This window comes from Squalius cephalus (assembly GCF_949319135.1).
Source record: "Squalius cephalus genome assembly, chromosome: 1".
Classification (NCBI taxonomy): Eukaryota; Metazoa; Chordata; class Actinopteri; order Cypriniformes; family Leuciscidae; genus Squalius; species Squalius cephalus.
In genome coordinates this window covers 40248855-40266693 of record NC_137122.1, presented here as the reverse complement: position 1 = coordinate 40266693, position 17839 = coordinate 40248855, and the positions used below count along the sequence as shown (strand labels likewise).

At 38.6% G+C, this 17839-nt stretch overlaps 1 protein-coding gene across 1 annotated transcript; it reads right to left on the bottom strand.

Moving 5' to 3' along the window:
- Window positions 1-2201: 2201 nt before the first annotated feature.
- ppp1caa (protein phosphatase 1, catalytic subunit, alpha isozyme a) lies at window positions 2202-16017 on the bottom strand. The gene is made up of 7 exons (XM_079883517.1): window positions 15536-16017; window positions 8040-8171; window positions 6823-7053; window positions 6052-6156; window positions 3444-3667; window positions 3219-3353; window positions 2202-2451 (listed from the first exon to the last, which is right to left on the bottom strand). Exons 1-7 carry the CDS (start codon window positions 15588-15590, stop codon window positions 2338-2340), a joined length of 996 nt encoding a protein of 331 aa, XP_079739643.1. The 5' UTR covers window positions 15591-16017; the 3' UTR covers window positions 2202-2337.
- Window positions 16018-17839: the final 1822 nt, after the last annotated feature.

Here is a 17839-nt window from a genome sequence, read left to right as displayed (position 1 = left end):
AAATGTGCACAATCTACCAGCCTTGCTGAGGAGATCAGAGATAATAGAAAGGCCATCAACCAAAAGGAAATACATCAACTTTTTGCTTTTTTTTTTAACAGCAACCCCCCCACCCCCAACATATACAAGATCTATCAGAAAAGAGCGATATTATGATTGTATTATGGTTGATACTTGATTTGAGACTGACCATAAGATGCCAGATGAGGAATGACATTGATTTTTCATGTTCTGTTGCCACTGTTGTGATCTGCATGTGACAGTCAGTTCTGTGATGCAAGAAAGCAATTAGTGTGTCTAGCGCGGTCAACTACATCTGTCTATTACTCATTACTCTAATTTTTCAGTGCTAGTCTCCTACATTGGCTAAAAATGTTACATAAGCAATGAAAGACACCTTGACCTGAAGACCTTTCTGAGCATCTAAAGCATTGTTAACCATAGATTTTTTTTTTTTTTTTTTTTTAAACTAGGCCACCATATATCAGAAGTGTCCAATCCTGCTCCATGAATACTAGAAACTTCCAGGCAGGCGTGTTGATGCAAGTTGAATCTAAACTCTGCAGGACAGTGGTCCTCCAGGACTGAGTTTGGACACCCTTGGTTTATATTTTTTCTTTTTCTTTCATATTATAAAAGACATTTAATCTACACGCTTAACCAAAGATTACCTGCTTATTTAAAATAATTTTAGATGTTGCTACTCTGCTTTAGATTACAAAACTATTAATTTCAGAACATATTAAGCAGGTGACAACATAAAAAAAAAATAATAATGTCAGTGTCTTTGAGCCAGCAGAGGACACTAGTGTATTGCTTTGCAATATTCTTATCCCCTATGAACATATAGAAGAACTAGTATTTTGTGAAATGCGCCACCTGCTGGAACCAGTGATATGAGTTTGAGGCAAACAAAATTCTTAAATCCTAATTACAGTAGCAACTCCTCTGAGATTTAAATGGATCAAACTTTAAATCCTGTCTGGCAACTCAGAACACACAGTTTGAAATGGAGGGAGGGGAATGAATAGGACAACAGATCTCTAGAGGTAAGGGACAAGTTGAGCTGGCAAAACAAGATCCAGGAGCTGGGTGTCGCCCAGTGCTTCAAAACCCAGACAATGCTAACTATCAAAAAGTGAAAAGAGAAGGACAGAGCAATAGGACAGATAAGGGTAATTATGTTTGAGTAATCAAACAGGTAAAATGGAGAATATCATAATTGGAAGGCAAAGGGAGACTGAGTTTACTGTTGAGAGGAAGCAGACAGAGAAAGAGGCAGCAAGCAAGTTGGAGACAAACAGAAAATGATTAGGTGTACAATCTCGGTCCTTCTCAGCAAATGTCAACTTTGGTCAACCCTAAAAGACTACATTCAATCCACTTTAGTTAAATAAACAAATAAAACGAAAGAAAATAGAGAACAGGACAGATTCGCAACACCTGAGGAAGAGAGTCATAACGTGGGAGAATGGGACACAGTAAGATAGATAGTACAGGATGTTTAAATAAAGTTCTCTTTATTGATAATTGTCTTTCAAAAAAGACACTAAAAAAACACACATAGTAAGCAAAGAATTTCAAAGCTTTTGTTGTGATCCAACTACAAAAAAAAAAAAAAAAAAAAAAAAGAAAAGGAAAAAAATAAGTAAAAAGTTCCAACATGATTGATTGTTTTAAATCACTGGATCTCTAAATGGAAATTATGCACCTGTGACAGTCTCTCTCTACCTCACGCTTTCTCTGCACATCCATTCTCCCTGCGTGTGTGTATACATTTATCACATTTCACTCAGACTGGCTCTCTAACTAATGCAGGATGTGCAAGTTCTGTGTTTAAAACAATGCAGGAGGGTGTCAGGACATAAACAGTGAGGGGGACTTCACCCGCACCTCTCGACCGGCCCCCTTTGACCCCTCTGTGTCTCAATCTTTCCCAGAGCCTGGCTGGGAGTTCAAATGTAGACTTCGTCAGAGGCTCCCTGACAGAGACAGGTGGAGAGATGGGGGCAATGAGCGGTGGAGGGGAAGGGAAGGATGGGTGGAAAGACAAACACAAAGAGCCTAACAAACATAACCGATGCTCACACACGCAGTCTCATATATATATATATATATATATATATATATAAACACACATTTGTAAAGTTACATGAAGAAAAGAAAAAAAAAAATTAAAAAAGAAAGAGAGAGAAAAGGACTTCAACCCTGGGTACTGTTTTGCTTTATAGCCATTTGGAGATGGAAAGAAAGAAGGGAGGTAGAGAAAGAGTAGGGAGAGAACAGGGAATTTTCAGGAGAGACGACGTTGGGGGTGGAGGGATCATCCAGCGGGTGTTATTTCTTGGCTTTTCCACCCTTGGCTGAATTTCGCGGTGGGGTGACTGGACGTCCTGAGCCCATTCCACCTCCTCCACCGTAGTACAGCTTCTTATCAGCTGGCTTAAGGATCTGAGAAAAAGACAGAGGACGAGAGTGAGCAACGGCGCACGACAGCTCACAGACTTCCAAATATAGCCACGTCCTCCCACAGAGAGAGCGCTTTGGTGCATTATAAGCTCCGTTTCAAAATCTAGCGAGCTACCTACATAGGGACCCATACTAACCATCATAGAACCTCACAACTGACTAATTCAAAACCCTCTACATAGGTAGTACCTCTGTGTGAGAGACTTGACTAACAATTGATTTGAATGCAGTTTGACATTAGCAATACAAAACTACTGATTTTTAACTATGCCAGCTTCTTTAGCTATTTTCATAGCAAAAACTTTTTTTTTATTGAAATAGAAACTGGAAGATATTTAAGGCCCATTTCCCCCCCCAAATTATAAAAAGAAATGAACTTGATTAAAAATCACTACAATAATGACAGACAAATGTGCCTTGTTTCCCCACCATTTTGCTAATGTGACTGCACATTTAGAATGAGCAATCTTAGATGGTAGTATAATTAGGTTGCCTAGTTTTTTTTGTCTTTATGCTGAGAGCGTGATGCCTTAAAAAGCATCTGTAGGCAGTGCACTAGGTTTTAGAACAGAACAATAGAATCACTGTAAACGCACAGAACAAATGTTCCGGAGATGACCTAACGCAAATCTACAGAGGAAGTTGGCCAGACCGTCAAATTATACTTTATGTATTTCCAGAGAAGCTGGAAAGCCTTGTAATCAGGTATAGGCAAAAGACAGGGAGGAAAATGACAGCTCATCTCTTACCTGGAAGGAACACATGAGTGTCTCATCCACACTCATCATGGCCCCGGCGTTATCAAACTCGCCACAGTAGTTGGGAGCGGAGAACAGGGTGACTAACTGTCTCTTCGCAAAAAACTCATAACCATCCTCCACCACCTGCACAAGATGAAAACGTCACATTTTGTAGTCTATTAATGTTACAAGGCTTTGTTAAAGCATTCCTACAACAGCAGAACATATACTAACCTGATGTGCCCTGCATATTAGGTCCATGTCATGTTTGTGAAGAAATTTGGCCACCACGTCTGCACCGAAAGTGAAGGACACACCACGGTCATTCTCTCCCCAACCTAGCACGTCTTTGTCTGGGTCGGCCCAAAGCAGGTCACACAGCAGCCCCTGGTCAGGCACATCCGTGGGCCGCATGACGCGCCGCACCTGCTCCATTGACTGCAGGTCTGGAGAGAGGCCTGGAGCAGAAAACAATTCATTATATTTCACAGTGCATTTTTAGGGAGCAACTTTTTCTTTTGTGCAAAATAACACATTTCTAAACAGCTTTACAAGCAAGATGAAGAAATCATGTCAGAATCCTTCAATACAGATTGGTGATTCGAATTTAAATGAGAGAAGGTCTTAACATGTCTCCTATAAAAAGCTTCTAAGTTTTAAAGTGTTTTATAACAAAAAATTAAATATAATTTTAGAAACATTTATTTCATACTAAGTATACTACAAATCCATTAATATATTTACTGACATATTGCTTAAGACTTACTGATATAAATATAATCAACTTTATTGCACAATGCACATTTCTTGATATTAAGCCTTAAAATCGGTTTAATATCACTATTAGTAAGGATAGTATGATCTCTGTATAATAGTCTTTAAAATGCAAGATTATTTAAAGGGGTCATCGGACGCCCATTTTCCACAAGTTGGTATGATTCTTTAGGGTCTTCATGTAAAGTTTGTAACATACTTTGGTTAAAATTCATCAATGGTTGTGTAAAACACCCTTTTTACCTCCTCAAAAACAGCTGTTCACAGTGACCTGTTTTGGTGCATGCCTCTTTAAATGATAATGAGCAACTGCTCACCCAACCCCTCTCTTACATGGGGGTTGTCGCACAAGACACGTAAAGTGCTGCCTTGGCGGACAGTATACAAATGGCTGAGGGCGGAAATATGCTAATACGGGACAGTCCGTCAGTGGTCGTGGGTGGAGCATGAGCAATATGGCATCATATTGCTCAGAAAATCCAAACGGCTTGATTGAGAGCGTTTAGGCTTTTTGATAAAACAAAAAAGGAGTGAATGGATTTTTTTTTTTTCATTGTATGGTGGTTGTGTCCACACACTGCAGAGACACATTTATATGTAAAGTTGTAAACACCATAATAGTAAATTTTGCATCCGATGAACCCTTTAAAGCAGGGTTTCTCAAACTCGGTCCTGGAGGGCCGCTGTCCTGCACAGTTTAGCTCCAACCCTGATCAAACACACCTAGCTGTGAGTTTCTAGCGATCCTGAAGACATTGATTAGCTTGCTCAGGTGTGTTTGATCAGGGTTGGAGCTAAACTGTGCAGGACAGTGGCCCTCCAGGACTGAGTTTGAGAAACCCTGCTTTAAAGTATACTTGCAATAGTTCCACTATAGCACAAATATACTTAAAGCTGAAGTCCATACTTTTTTTTCCTTTGGCCACTCTGAAGTCCGAAGTCTTTTGCATTTTACAACGGGTGAATCACCAGTTGTCACTGGTTTTTGTCGTTTGAACCTTTCTGGATCCGCCATCAAATTGATCAAGTTTAATTATATCAAGTGCTGTGAGAAAAGGCTATAAATCTCCATCTTCAACATCCTCACGCACAATATAGCCTACTAGACGAGACACCTTTGTGTACAGATGTGACAATGACGCAAAGACATGCTCAAATTTCCTGTGGAAATCCACCAGTACCACTGGAACATTATTACAAGCTTACTGTTTTGAATCGAGCTAAGGCAAGCAGATAGTTTTGAACACTGGCTGGTTATGTACCTTATTAGGTTGCCTAGTGCCTAGCGTGCCCCATGATGCAAATTTATTTTGGATAATTTTTAACCCAAAAAAGTTACGGACTGCTGCTTTAAGTATATCTTTAGTTGAACTTCAGCACTATTTCCAGATAACTAAAGTGCATTAAGAACAAAATTTGTTGTTCCAATTTAAGTATAACAATTTAGTATATCAACAGTACAATTCAGACTGCACGGCACACTCACAAAACAGTAATAATTTTAATTTTTTACTGTGGTGGTAGATTAGTAGTGCAGGAAATGCTGGTTGTTTGTGCCGTTTCTCCCATGTATGCATTCATGACATCAATCAATAGTTTTAGTGAACCCCTTAATTTTAAGCTGCTTAAAGCAAAAATAAAAAGATATACCTTAACATCTTTATATGAGCACTCCATCTGGATCTTTATGTTTAAAACAGTTCATATTTACTGCATTTCATTGCTAAGCACAGCAGATATTTTGAGGATATGATGACAATCAGAAAAATAAAAAAAACTAATCAATTACGGTTCATTTCCAGAGCAGATTACTGCCACATCATTTGCAAAACCACACTAGCTTAAATGAAGTGTACACAAAACTGTCTTTTTATGAGGACTCTAGTTAGACCCCTGGTGTGTCGTTGAGATTTCGTGCCAATCAAATGAACCAAACTTTATGGTCTCCCAGTCATATGGCTATAAACAGCTATATTTAACTTATCCAGGGAAATTGCAAAGTCAATACAGGAGTTATGGCAGAACATTAAAATTGCCATGGGGACAGAAGACCTCTGCCTGCACTCACCTCCATGGCAACAGAAGATCTTCTCGTCTACAATGGCAGCCACAGGTAAACAATTGAAACAGTCTGTGAAGGTCTTCCACAGCTTAATGTTATACCGTCGCTTACCTTAGAGGATAGAAAAAAATAGCTTATGAGCATTCAAAATCATGAAATGTGTATATGGGAAAGGCATCATAAGCATTTATGAAGATGTATGTAGGGCTGGGCGATATGTAAAAAATATTTTGTCTATAATCACCTTAAAAAAAAAATACCGCAATATCCAATTATATTGTCTATCCTATAGGCCGACCGTTTAAGTTCACTTAAGACAAAACTGACTGCGTTTACGGGCATATTTGGACATAATTGTGTGTGTGTGTGTGTGTGTGTGTGTGTGTGTGTGTGTGTGTATTTGTCTGTGCACTATATGAGAGCTGGGCTTTGCGCAGCAAGAAAACAGCACGCATCCAGTAGTGTTCTCTTTGGCACGTCTTGCACTTAAATAATATCAAGAACTGGAATCGATTTTCTATTCCTAACCCTACTAACTGCTAGCCTATAGAAAATATTTAATTCATGCTATTGCATGTGAATAAATGTGTGTATGGTAACTATGCGGCTATGTGAATTATATATGTCATTATCGTATATTGTCGATGATCGTCTGGTAACTGACTGTTATAATCAACCTCGAGACACTTGCAAGACATCGTCGATATACGATAATATTGTCAAAATGCCCAGCCCTAGTTGTAAGAGATCAAATTCAGAATTTATACTGATACCTACACTCATCATAGAAGCCATATATACGGTTGATAGAGGCGCACTCGTGGTTGCCACGCAGAAGGAAGAAGTTTTCAGGATATTTGACTTTGTAGGCCAACAGGAGGCAAATGGTCTCTAGAGACTGTTTCCCTCTATCCACATAGTCCCCCAGGAACAAGTAGTTGCTTTCAGGAGGAAAGCCCCCATACTCAAAGAGACGAAGAAGGTCATAGTACTGGCCATGAACATCACCTGCACATGCAACAGAAAAAAACAATTATGTTCAGTAAAATAATTTAATTAATTTAATTTAATTTCCACTGATTTAGATCTGAATACCTTTAAAGGGGTCATATGATGCAATTTCTTGGTTTCCTTTTTCTTTAGTGTGTTATGTAGCTATTTGTGCATGTATAAGATCTGCAGAGATACTCTGTAAAAGTTAAGGCTCAGCCAAATCTACAACAGACTGTTTCCAGAACCTGGGAGAGTACAAGGCCGGCTGTGCACAAAGGCTGATTCTAAAAAGTGGGGCAATTCCATCTTTGCAAGTACAGTCTGGCACTTCTGACTCACAGACACAGCACAGTAAGTATTTTTTAATATGGATAAATTATTTTGAGTAGTATAGAGTAGCGCTTGTTTGTCATTTCTACGATCACAAATGCAGACATGGTTTTATGTTTACATAATGTTCTCTCCCCTGTAGCGCGGCGCGTAGAAAGACAGTAAAAGTCATTATAATCAACAATTATGTCCCCAATGAAATAAAACCATACCAATCTGATATGTTCTGGTCCAGTTGCGCTGGCAAAGTTGATCGATCAGCTTGGTCATCTGCATTTTCCGGATCAGTTTCGTGCTCGAATTGATAAGGTAGTATCGACATTATCACCTGTCGTTATTGCAATGGGAGCTGATGTTCCAAATATGGTAAGGGGCGTGACATTTCCATCACACGCTTGAGGTATTTGGGCCAATCTGGATTGCTGGCCAATCAGAGCACACCGCGTTTTTCAGAACGATGAGCTTTGTAAAAATCTACGTGTTTCAAAAAGGCGGGGCATAGAGGAGCAATAATAATGAACTGTATGTGTAAAATAATGACTTTTTTTAAACTAAAACCACATAAACGCATTGCATTAAACCAAATACACAAAATAATGTTTTTTTTAGAACCGTCATATGACCCCTTTAAGGTTTTCCATGATCGTGGGAACCCACTAGGACAAACATACCACAGATCTTGAGCGGTGCTTCCAGCTCCAACAGGATTGGCTGGCTGAGGAAAATTTCTCGGGATTTGAGACAGAGGCCACGGATTTCACTTTCTGTCAGCTGTACGTTCTTGCCTGGCCTGGAGCCTTTAACTGGAAAAAGCACAAAAGAGACAAAATGAGAATAGGAGGAATCAGGCCAAAACAAACAAAAAGCAAATGTGCCAGATTAGACCCAGTTATCAGAAAATAAGTGCTTTTAAAAACTAGGAAGAGCTAGAGGATGAGAGGCTCTCTGAAGTGATGGGATGTACAGAAAAGTGACGCACAGACGTCAGTGCACTCAAACACTAGATCATGTGTCTCTGCTGAAACAGGAACCCCAACCGCGCAAGACCCAGCAAAGGCATTTACAGAATTTAGCAGGTTTGTTAAAGCAGTCCTTAGCGTTTCGCTTAGTCCACACTAGCACAACCGCACATATGGCTTTTATAAACCACAATGCGTGGTAAAGATATTTATTTTCTGAGACACAGCTGCCCAGTGTTAAAGATCATGTGCAATTTAAGATTGATTTAAAATTGCAGATATATTTAAATATTATTCACACACACAAAAAAACATGGGTCAACAGACCCCCCCCCCCCCCCCCCAAAAAAAAACCCAAAGAGATTTGCTGGCCTGCTGTGACGGAAGGCTTGCAGGGTCTAAACAGACTGTCATCTCACACAACGCAGACCTGTGGTATTATTCAAACATGCCCTTTTAGATTGGCAGCATGCCGCGCTGTTCGAGAGTTTAGCTGGCAGCAGCAGATGAAAGAAAGCACATATGATGCACCTGCAATATAGCCACCTATTTGGACAGGGCTGAAGCGGCCATCTCCGAGGTCACAATGGGCAAAAATCTGAAATGCATCCGTGCATGGGATGTTCAGAATGTAAAAATAAGCATCCCTGCAGTTGTAGTCAAGCCATTGTTGGGTTGTAAATATACATTTCACATGGCTTCCTTCAGGCAAGAAATATTGTAGCATACACGGAGCGTATCCCGGTGACTCATATAATCGGGCAGTTATGCAAGGATTTGGAAGATGGCTTATTTGTGCACAATCACAAAATCAATGCACCCAGGCTACACCTCTAAATAAATGTTTAAAGAATGCTGCTTTACACAAATTAACCAAGGACACAAATAGTCAGTGCTGAAATGTTATGAAATCACAATGCCCACATCATACAAACTGAACAATGTTACTGCCAAAACAATTTTACAGTGCATGACAAAATGTTTCTTTGCATCCACCCATCTCTACAGAAGATGTCTCATTCAACGTGACAGTCCACAGAGAAAAACAGCTGGCTGACTGAATGTTCACCCACATTGAATACATATCCGTGCAGCTGTTTAAAAGACACCCACAGCACACTTCACAGTGTAAAGTGAAAAATTCCTGCATGCCATGCAGTCTCACATTACTAAAATGGCAGAGTATACCACTGAAATTTCACAATTCTCAATATAAATGTACATACCAAAGCAACAATTACTTAATTTTTAACCTAATGATATAGCCTAACTTCAATTCGAAATTTAAACTTAAATTACATCAATCACTATGATACATCACTATTTTGACCAAGTAGCTGCCATTCAAGCATGTACTGTACACTACTATTCAAAAGTTTTTTTTTTCTTTAAAGAAGTTAATTTTATGCAGGAAAGACATTATAAAAGACTCACATTTCGAATAAACTGTTCTTTTGAACTTTCCATTGATCAAAGAATGCTGAAAAAAAATCAGTTTGCAAAAAATGAAAAAAAAATAAGCAGCACAGGTTTTTAACATGCACCGGATCAGCATATTTGTAACACTGAAGGCTGGAGTAATGAATGGCCGCTGAATTCAGCTCTGCCATGACAAAAAAAAAAAAAACATAAATTTTTTTTTTTTTATATATATATATATATATATATATATATATATATATATATATATATATATATATATATATATATATATATATATATATATATATATATATATATATATACACACATATAATGTTTCGCAATATTTTTTATCAAATAAATGCAGCCTTGGTGAGCATGACTTGGTGAGTATGATTTAAAAATCATACAAGACTTCTAACTACTTAATGTAGCTTTTTTTTACCATGAGGATACTTCAAATATGCATGCACTGACACTGAATTCAGTCTCTATACGATACTTCTAATAATGGCGCTTTTCCACTACACAGTACCAGCTCGCCTCGACTCTGTTTGGTTTTCCACTGTGTCAAAGTTGTACCTGTACCTGCTTCCAGGTACTTTTTTTCGTACCACCTCCGGTGAGGTTCTGGGCGAGTTGAGGCGATACTAAAATGTGACGTGAAAACACGGCAGACTGCTGATTGGTCAGAGAGAATCGTCACTATTCACTGCGTCATCATTGCACGCGCCAGACGGAGTATCCTGAATAAAAAAACAGCAAAAACAAAAACATCCAAAAACAGCATGCACTCGATTTCCTCCATTGTCCTGTGTGTGTGGGTAGCGGCTGGGTGTGTGTAGCGTAGAAGATTACGTCACGGCAGTTTCCTGCGGCGTCGCTATGACGACCAGGTACTATTGTGGAGGTACTATCTGCAATGGAAAACGGAGCGAAAAGCGAGACGAGGCGAGTCGAGTTGAGTTGAGTTGGTACTGGTAATGGAAAAGCGCCATAATACTGCAGAAAGATTGTATGCATTATGAAGATGTATTATAAGAATTGAAAAACTATTGTTACATTTCCTTTATTTTAATATCGATTTGGTACTGAACTAACTAGTGTGTTTGACATTGTGTGCCATTTATTTGCACAAGATCTATATTGACCTTCCCTTGGGTTTATTGTTTGTACATTTTGATAATGCATATTGTATGGTTGCTACTACTTTGTCACGAACAGCGTGTGTTTGCATCAAAGTTACCTGGGAAGTTACATTTCACTTTCTCCCCTGCACAACAAAGGAGAGATAATACACTGAATTTGACTTTCATATTAGGGAACAAGCACTTCACTTTTTTTGTTACTGATAATAACCGACGCTAACTACCTTGGTTTCATTTTAATAGAGGACTTTTGAGCAAACAAATCAGATGATGTGCACCAAACATGCACCAATGGTGTGGTATAACAGTTAGGAGGGGTCTCAAAAAAGGAGGCCTTTAAGGTTTCAGCACTTGAGTGATCTGAGGGCCAGGACGGTGACCGGAAGCCTGTCAGCTCAGCCAGTGAAAAGTGGGTATAAATAGGATCTTGCCGCTCGTCACTTTAAACCCAGATTAAGGCCGGCTAATGCCCTAACAGCACTTGCTCTAAAGTTAGTCACGGGGCCAATAAGCATCACAGAGCTTAGACCCAACACAAGGTTGGGGGTGGACCTATACGACAAACAAACAAATAAACCACTCAAACAATAACCACAGGTGTTCTAAGTTAGGTGTGCTAAATTCCATAAATAAGTAGAAAAACAGTAGTGCAGAGAACAGTTCAATCACCCACCAAATAGGGGGTGTACTTGGTTGATAAATAAACCACTTGAACGGTAGCTCGTAGGTGTGTTAAGTTCTTTAAATCACAGATAACAACAAAGGCAATTAAATTTAACTACAAGTTTGCATCTAGCCGTCTCATGCGATGGGTAAATACAGTCATGCTAACAGTCCAGTGCTTAATCGTAATGAAGACGGTCATCACACGGACATCCATGTGTTTTCCCTCGGAATCTGCAAGTTCTCAGAGGTGATACCCTCTACACTTAATCCAATGAAGGCAATGAGATAGAGGGACAATCTGAGGAGAAGAAAACAACTTATTTATGTGACACCTCAACAGAATGACAAATGTTAGCAGATGCTGGGAAAACACAGCAACCAGCATAAAACAACCAAAAGCAACAATCTACGTGCAAAAGTTTCCTTCATGTCACCTGTAATCAGTACAATTGATTTTCCATTCGTTGGCCATGAGGCTTTGGGAGTTTGGGCACAACAGCGCTGCAGTATAGAGCAGCTTGAACCAAAAGGATCTAGACTTAAAAGCTGGAATCACTGAACATTCCAGTCTTAGGATCCGGATTTAAAAAAAAAAAAAGGGTACTGCCTGTCAAAAGACGCACCGCTGGGTTCATTAAAAGAGAGGATTAAGTTATGTAACTTGTAATTATTTCCAACCTACAAGCACAGTAACCCAAGTACACAAGAAAACTTTGGTAAATAGGACACTCTGATACGTTCACTGTATTATACGCGTGTATTGTTGAGCACAACCTGCCTGCATACAGAGTCTGACCATATCTGCATGTCAGAGCAATGTGCTTTTTTCCCTACCCTCAAAATCACTGACAGCAAGAACTTTGGTCCAGAGAACAGCATATCATATAGAGAACAGCATAAAAACAGCAGGGGTGTAACGATACATAAAACTGACGGTTTGGTATGTCCCGCGGTTTTGCCGTCTCAGTTCGGTTCGGTGGGGTGGGGGGTGTAGAAAGGTAAAATTGATTTCTTTCCTTTTTTTACAGTGGTTTAATGAACAAATTGTATCTTTGTCTTTAAAATAATTCAATTACAATTAAACATTTTGCAAGGATAAAAAAATATCTTCTAATGCTGTAAACTATAAAGGGAGCCCGCACATTACGATAACATTAAAGGTTAACAACAGAGCCTAGACTTTTAACCTAAATTCAGATGCTATTTATTTTTAGATATAATAATCAACACATATGAAAACATGTAAACTGCACATAAGGCAGTTTTTGCATTAACTTATGTTTTTACTCTAATTCGTTATTGAAATAAAAATGTAGGCTACACAGTTGCTGTCATTTTCATGACCGATATTTTAAACATTAAATAATCAAGATATCATTAACAGGTTAAGTAAAATATAATATATAGGCTAATATAGTGCATTTATTTAGAGCAAGAGTTAATTTAAGAACCAACAAGCTGTGGACACTGAATGACTTACCTGAGGTAAATATAATGCTATGTGACAAACTAAGCTGTTTTATTGACGTCTTTCCGCTGCTGAAACACTGATTGATCGATTACACGAGTTATGATGCATTTCAGTAAGTATACTGTATCTTTCAACATACCTTCAGGTGTCCATTCATGTTTATTCTGTAACTGAGGAAGAGAATGGCGTTTACTGGCGTTTATTGTTTGAATTTCGTTATCAAATAGACAGAATTTAAAAGATTACACCTTGCTTATTATCGAAAGTAACAAAACACGAAGCTTGCTATTATATGGTATTAATGGTGGTTAGGTATTCGTTGTGTACACATCAGACATGAGGTCCATTGAGCCAGGGCTGGGCCGGGGTAGCAGGGGGCGAGGCGTCTTCGGTACACCATGAGAGTATCGCGATACGTATCGTGGGTGGTGTATCGCGGTTTTTCGGTTCTATTTGAATATCGTTACACCCCTAAAAAACAGCATTAAAAAAATCTATGTATTTTAGAGTTATTTACTACTTATGGACCAAAGTGCTGTCCATTCTAATGGTTTTGAAAGTGCTTTACAAATAAAAGTTGAGTTGAGAACAGGAAACCATAACTCAGTCTCTACTCACTAAATATTCCTTACATTTATATAATGTCAGAGTAGATATGACCATTATAGGCACAATAAATTAATTTATATATAATATCTATATGAAATAGGCTATATAATATCTATAAAATAGCGATATCTGTGTGATCTGCAGAGCAGCCATAAAAAATTTACTCAGGAGAATCAGGACTTCGGATGAAGGCATCAAGCTTTGAGGGAAAATAGGACAGCAGGATTACATAAGGAGATTTATATACAACTATTATCAGGCTTGTTTATTTTTTTTTTAACTGCGATTTGCAGAAAAGAAAAACAAGGTTTACACAACCGTGCTGCCAACAGAACCCAAAGCCAATAGGTAAAAGGTACGATGTACGTGGAAAAGGTTTTCTTTGTGCGACTGTGTGTGTGTGTGTCTTTTTCTTTTATTACATATGAAAAATACTAAAGAGACATTCAATTTCATGCCAAATAAATAAAATCAAAACGGTTCAATCGCTCTTGCAAAGCCAGACCAAACGACCCAGCACCATCAGTAACTGTGATGTCTAAACTTCACAACTACTCATGAAGAGGCCCACACGGAATCTGCAAATACATGCAATTTTAATATGTAATTCAAATATGGCAAAATTTGTTAAATAGAGCTGAAAGCACAATGAAACAAGCCAAAAATATTTAATAAATGAATACGGGCAGAGATTTGCATGAATTTTTAGAATGATGAATTGCGCAGAATCTAAAGAGGTCTCTATGGAGTTCTAGGGGCTCAGATGCTGTGTGGGCCAGCTTACGACCTCACTCAACTTCCTCTGCTACGGAAACGGCTGGAAAGATGGTACATAGTTTACAAAACGGCCCGAAGCATTCTCATTTTGCAACACACATGCTTGATGCGAGTCAGACATTTAATAAACTCCTTGCTTAGGTTTATTAAGCCCATCTGTGCTATGGTTCGCAATGTACCTCAGTAGGCATCAGTAAGCATTACATACAAAAGACATAAGAAAGAGACTAACAAATTCTGTTCCTACTACCCAGCAGATCCTTACCTAAAACCTCAACCATTAAATACAACCAAGTATTTTCTGAAATATTTCAACTTTGTAGAAATTAACATCAAATTGCAAAACAACACTACAAAAAAAAGGACCCTTGAACAACATTGGGCTTCCAAAAGAATTAAACTCTGTGGAAGGGCTAAAGTATTTACAATCAGTGTAAATGCATATAACTAAAAATTGGTGTACAGAAATGTTATCTTCAGATAATAAAACAGCTTAAATGTAGAATCTCCTAAGCAAAAAAGAAAGTGATCACGTTTTCAACGACGTATGTCGTGTTGTGAAGGCCTCTATTGTGAAGATCACATGGTAATACACTTCTACTAACTACATCCTCATTAGTTAAAGTAATCCTATTGCTGCAGGTTTTAATTAGACACAGGACTTCCCCTGCTGAAACTGAAGATAAACAACTGGACACAGATAAGTTAAAAAGGAAAAGCACTTGGAAAAACTGGAACACCAGTAGTCATTGAATGAAATATTGGCCGATTTTCAACTCATAACCTTAACATTATGAGATTATGAAAAAAAAAAGAGCATACACTTGTCATCTATATATGTTCTTTATTATGACAGATATGTGACCGACTGTAAAATCGCAGGCAGCTTTTAGTAAATTAGTGTAACGTTAGACTGATTGTTGGCTAGTAACTGCTAATTCGCTCCACTTCCCCCGGCTTTTTTCAGAGCACAAAATATCATTAACAGTAACTACTATTCTATAATATACGACATACATGCAAAACAAACTCAAATGCACAAGTATTTGATGGTTTTACACGTTTCATTTCGGAGAAACGGTTAATTTTTTAAAGATATTTGAATTTCTTCTCACCTTCCAGGAGACGCTGTATTATGGAGTCTATGTTTAATTTGTCCGGCTCCGCCATTTTAGTGGATTTCTGTAGGGTTTATTCAAACAGGTCGAGTCTTCCGTTTTCTGTTATCTTGGTGGTTGGTCAAAAAATAAGGCCCCAATCCGAAAAAGCAAAGCGTATAAAAGATATCGTTATGGAAATGTGAATTTACTGGCTATATTTCCTTTGTCGTTTGGTTGATAGCTAACTGCTAACGCCGTTAGCCTGATGGCGCTAGCTATTGCCTACCCGTATTTAAACACCAGGAAATGGTTAATGTGGTACAAAAAACGCCCAGATATACTCCTTCACCTCTTCTTTTGATTTTTTTTATGCCCCGTGAACATCTAAAATATTCAAACTGTCCCTATTTTCCGTATCCTCACAACCCCCCTTCTCTCATCGTCTACGGAACTTTAAAAAAAGACCGTGTTGATGAAGAGCGAAATCAGCGGAGACTGATAGGGCCCGCCTCCGCTTGTAAATGCGAGGAGATGATTGGCTCACATCTCACATTTGAACTGAGGGTGTGGTCATTCATTGGCTAATGTTCACTCACATCTCATCTCCAGAGGTCCACCCCGAGTTGTAAAGTAATGACGTCAATGAGGTGAAAAAGGAGAGAGCGGGTGAGGGGATGTGCATGTACTATGAAATTGCTGGCACTTATAATGTACTATAGGTTTAGGGACTATATGCTTTATGATAAATAATAGTTAATAAGGCCACATTATTATATCGAGGCGCTCACGCTGTGATTACAATTGTTTAATGACAGGTTTCCTCATGTTTCTGGATCATTTTCTAACACACTAGCGCCCTCTATTAGACGTTACGGAACACCGCACCTCCTTTTTCTTGAGAGAGTTTCCCCGTTTGCAAGTTGCACTGTTTGATTGCTGTAAAATAAAACAAATCACGGCGGGTCGGTTTCAGTTTAGTTTTCATTCTGGTGATGACGTTTTAAAGTTGTGTTAATATGTGTCACGGTGTTTGGCCTGGGCACCTATTTTACACCATCAGGTTTGATAAAGAAGATTCTGGTCTATATTTTGATGAAAAAGGCTCAAATGTTTTTGTGGCCATTTTCACAAACTATATTTTGTGCATTTTACTGACAACAACAGCTTAAAATAGCCACACAAAAAGCTGGTTTATTGTTTTTTTTTTAAAGTTTTTTTTAGTGAGGATTAATGCAATTATTGTTGAAATATTTAATCTATTCTATAGAAAACAATTGTAGAATTATTTTGAATACAATAAAAGCCAGATGTTTTTATAAGGCCTTATGGCCTATGTGACTACAAAGGTCAAGATGAGAAGTTTGTGCAACCGCAGTTTTTGCATATTTTCTGGTAAACACCTGGGGCCTCATTTATAAACGTTGCGTACGCACAAAAGAAGGCGTACGCCGCTCTCTACGCAATAATTGGTATTTATAAAAAGCAAACTTGACGGGAAAATGTGCGGTCTTTCACGCACACTCTGACCCAGGCGTACGCACAAAAACGGGTGAAATGAGAAATGGCGACACCGTCGGCAGTTGGAAGAAACACGTGAAAGTGTGTGAAACTGTAGACCGTTGTGTAAAATAAACGGCAATACTGCCTCTCATAAATAACATGAAGACTTCACAAAGCAAGTCTTAGCCTACAATTGACCTTTCGCCGGCCCCTCCCCCAAAACGGCCATTGTCCAATCACACATCATAGCAACCGTTACTATGTGAGCAGGTCCGACAAACATTAGCAAGATGGTGAAGCGTGCGCCCATGGCGTTTGTAAATCGGACACTACATACCCGAGAGATTGTCTGGAGGAGTTGTGGTCTTTCCATTCCCAAAGCCGAAAACACAACGTGAGCGGTGCCTACAATGGATAAAACAGTGTGGACGGCCCCACTCCCAGTTAAATGTGTCGAACATTACGAAGCATAAATACGTCTGCTGGCTGTGGTATCGATGGCTAACGTTACTTAAAGTTTTTTTTTGTTTTGTTTTTCTGATCTGAAAAACTATCCTATCTGTAACTCAAAAAACATAATATTGTCTGAACCGCGAGTTTTATGATCCGTTGCCCCACTAATAAATATTATGGTCTCAACCGCGATTTTTGTGATCTGTTGTCCCCCTAATAAATATTATGGTAAGTGCATTATGAAAGACAATCAATGAAAGTTATTTAGATGCAAATTAAGGCTATGTCTGGTTAAACAGTTATTGTGTAATTTCGTTTATTGTGCTTTGTCAACTTGAAGCATGAATTTGAGAAAGAAAATCATTT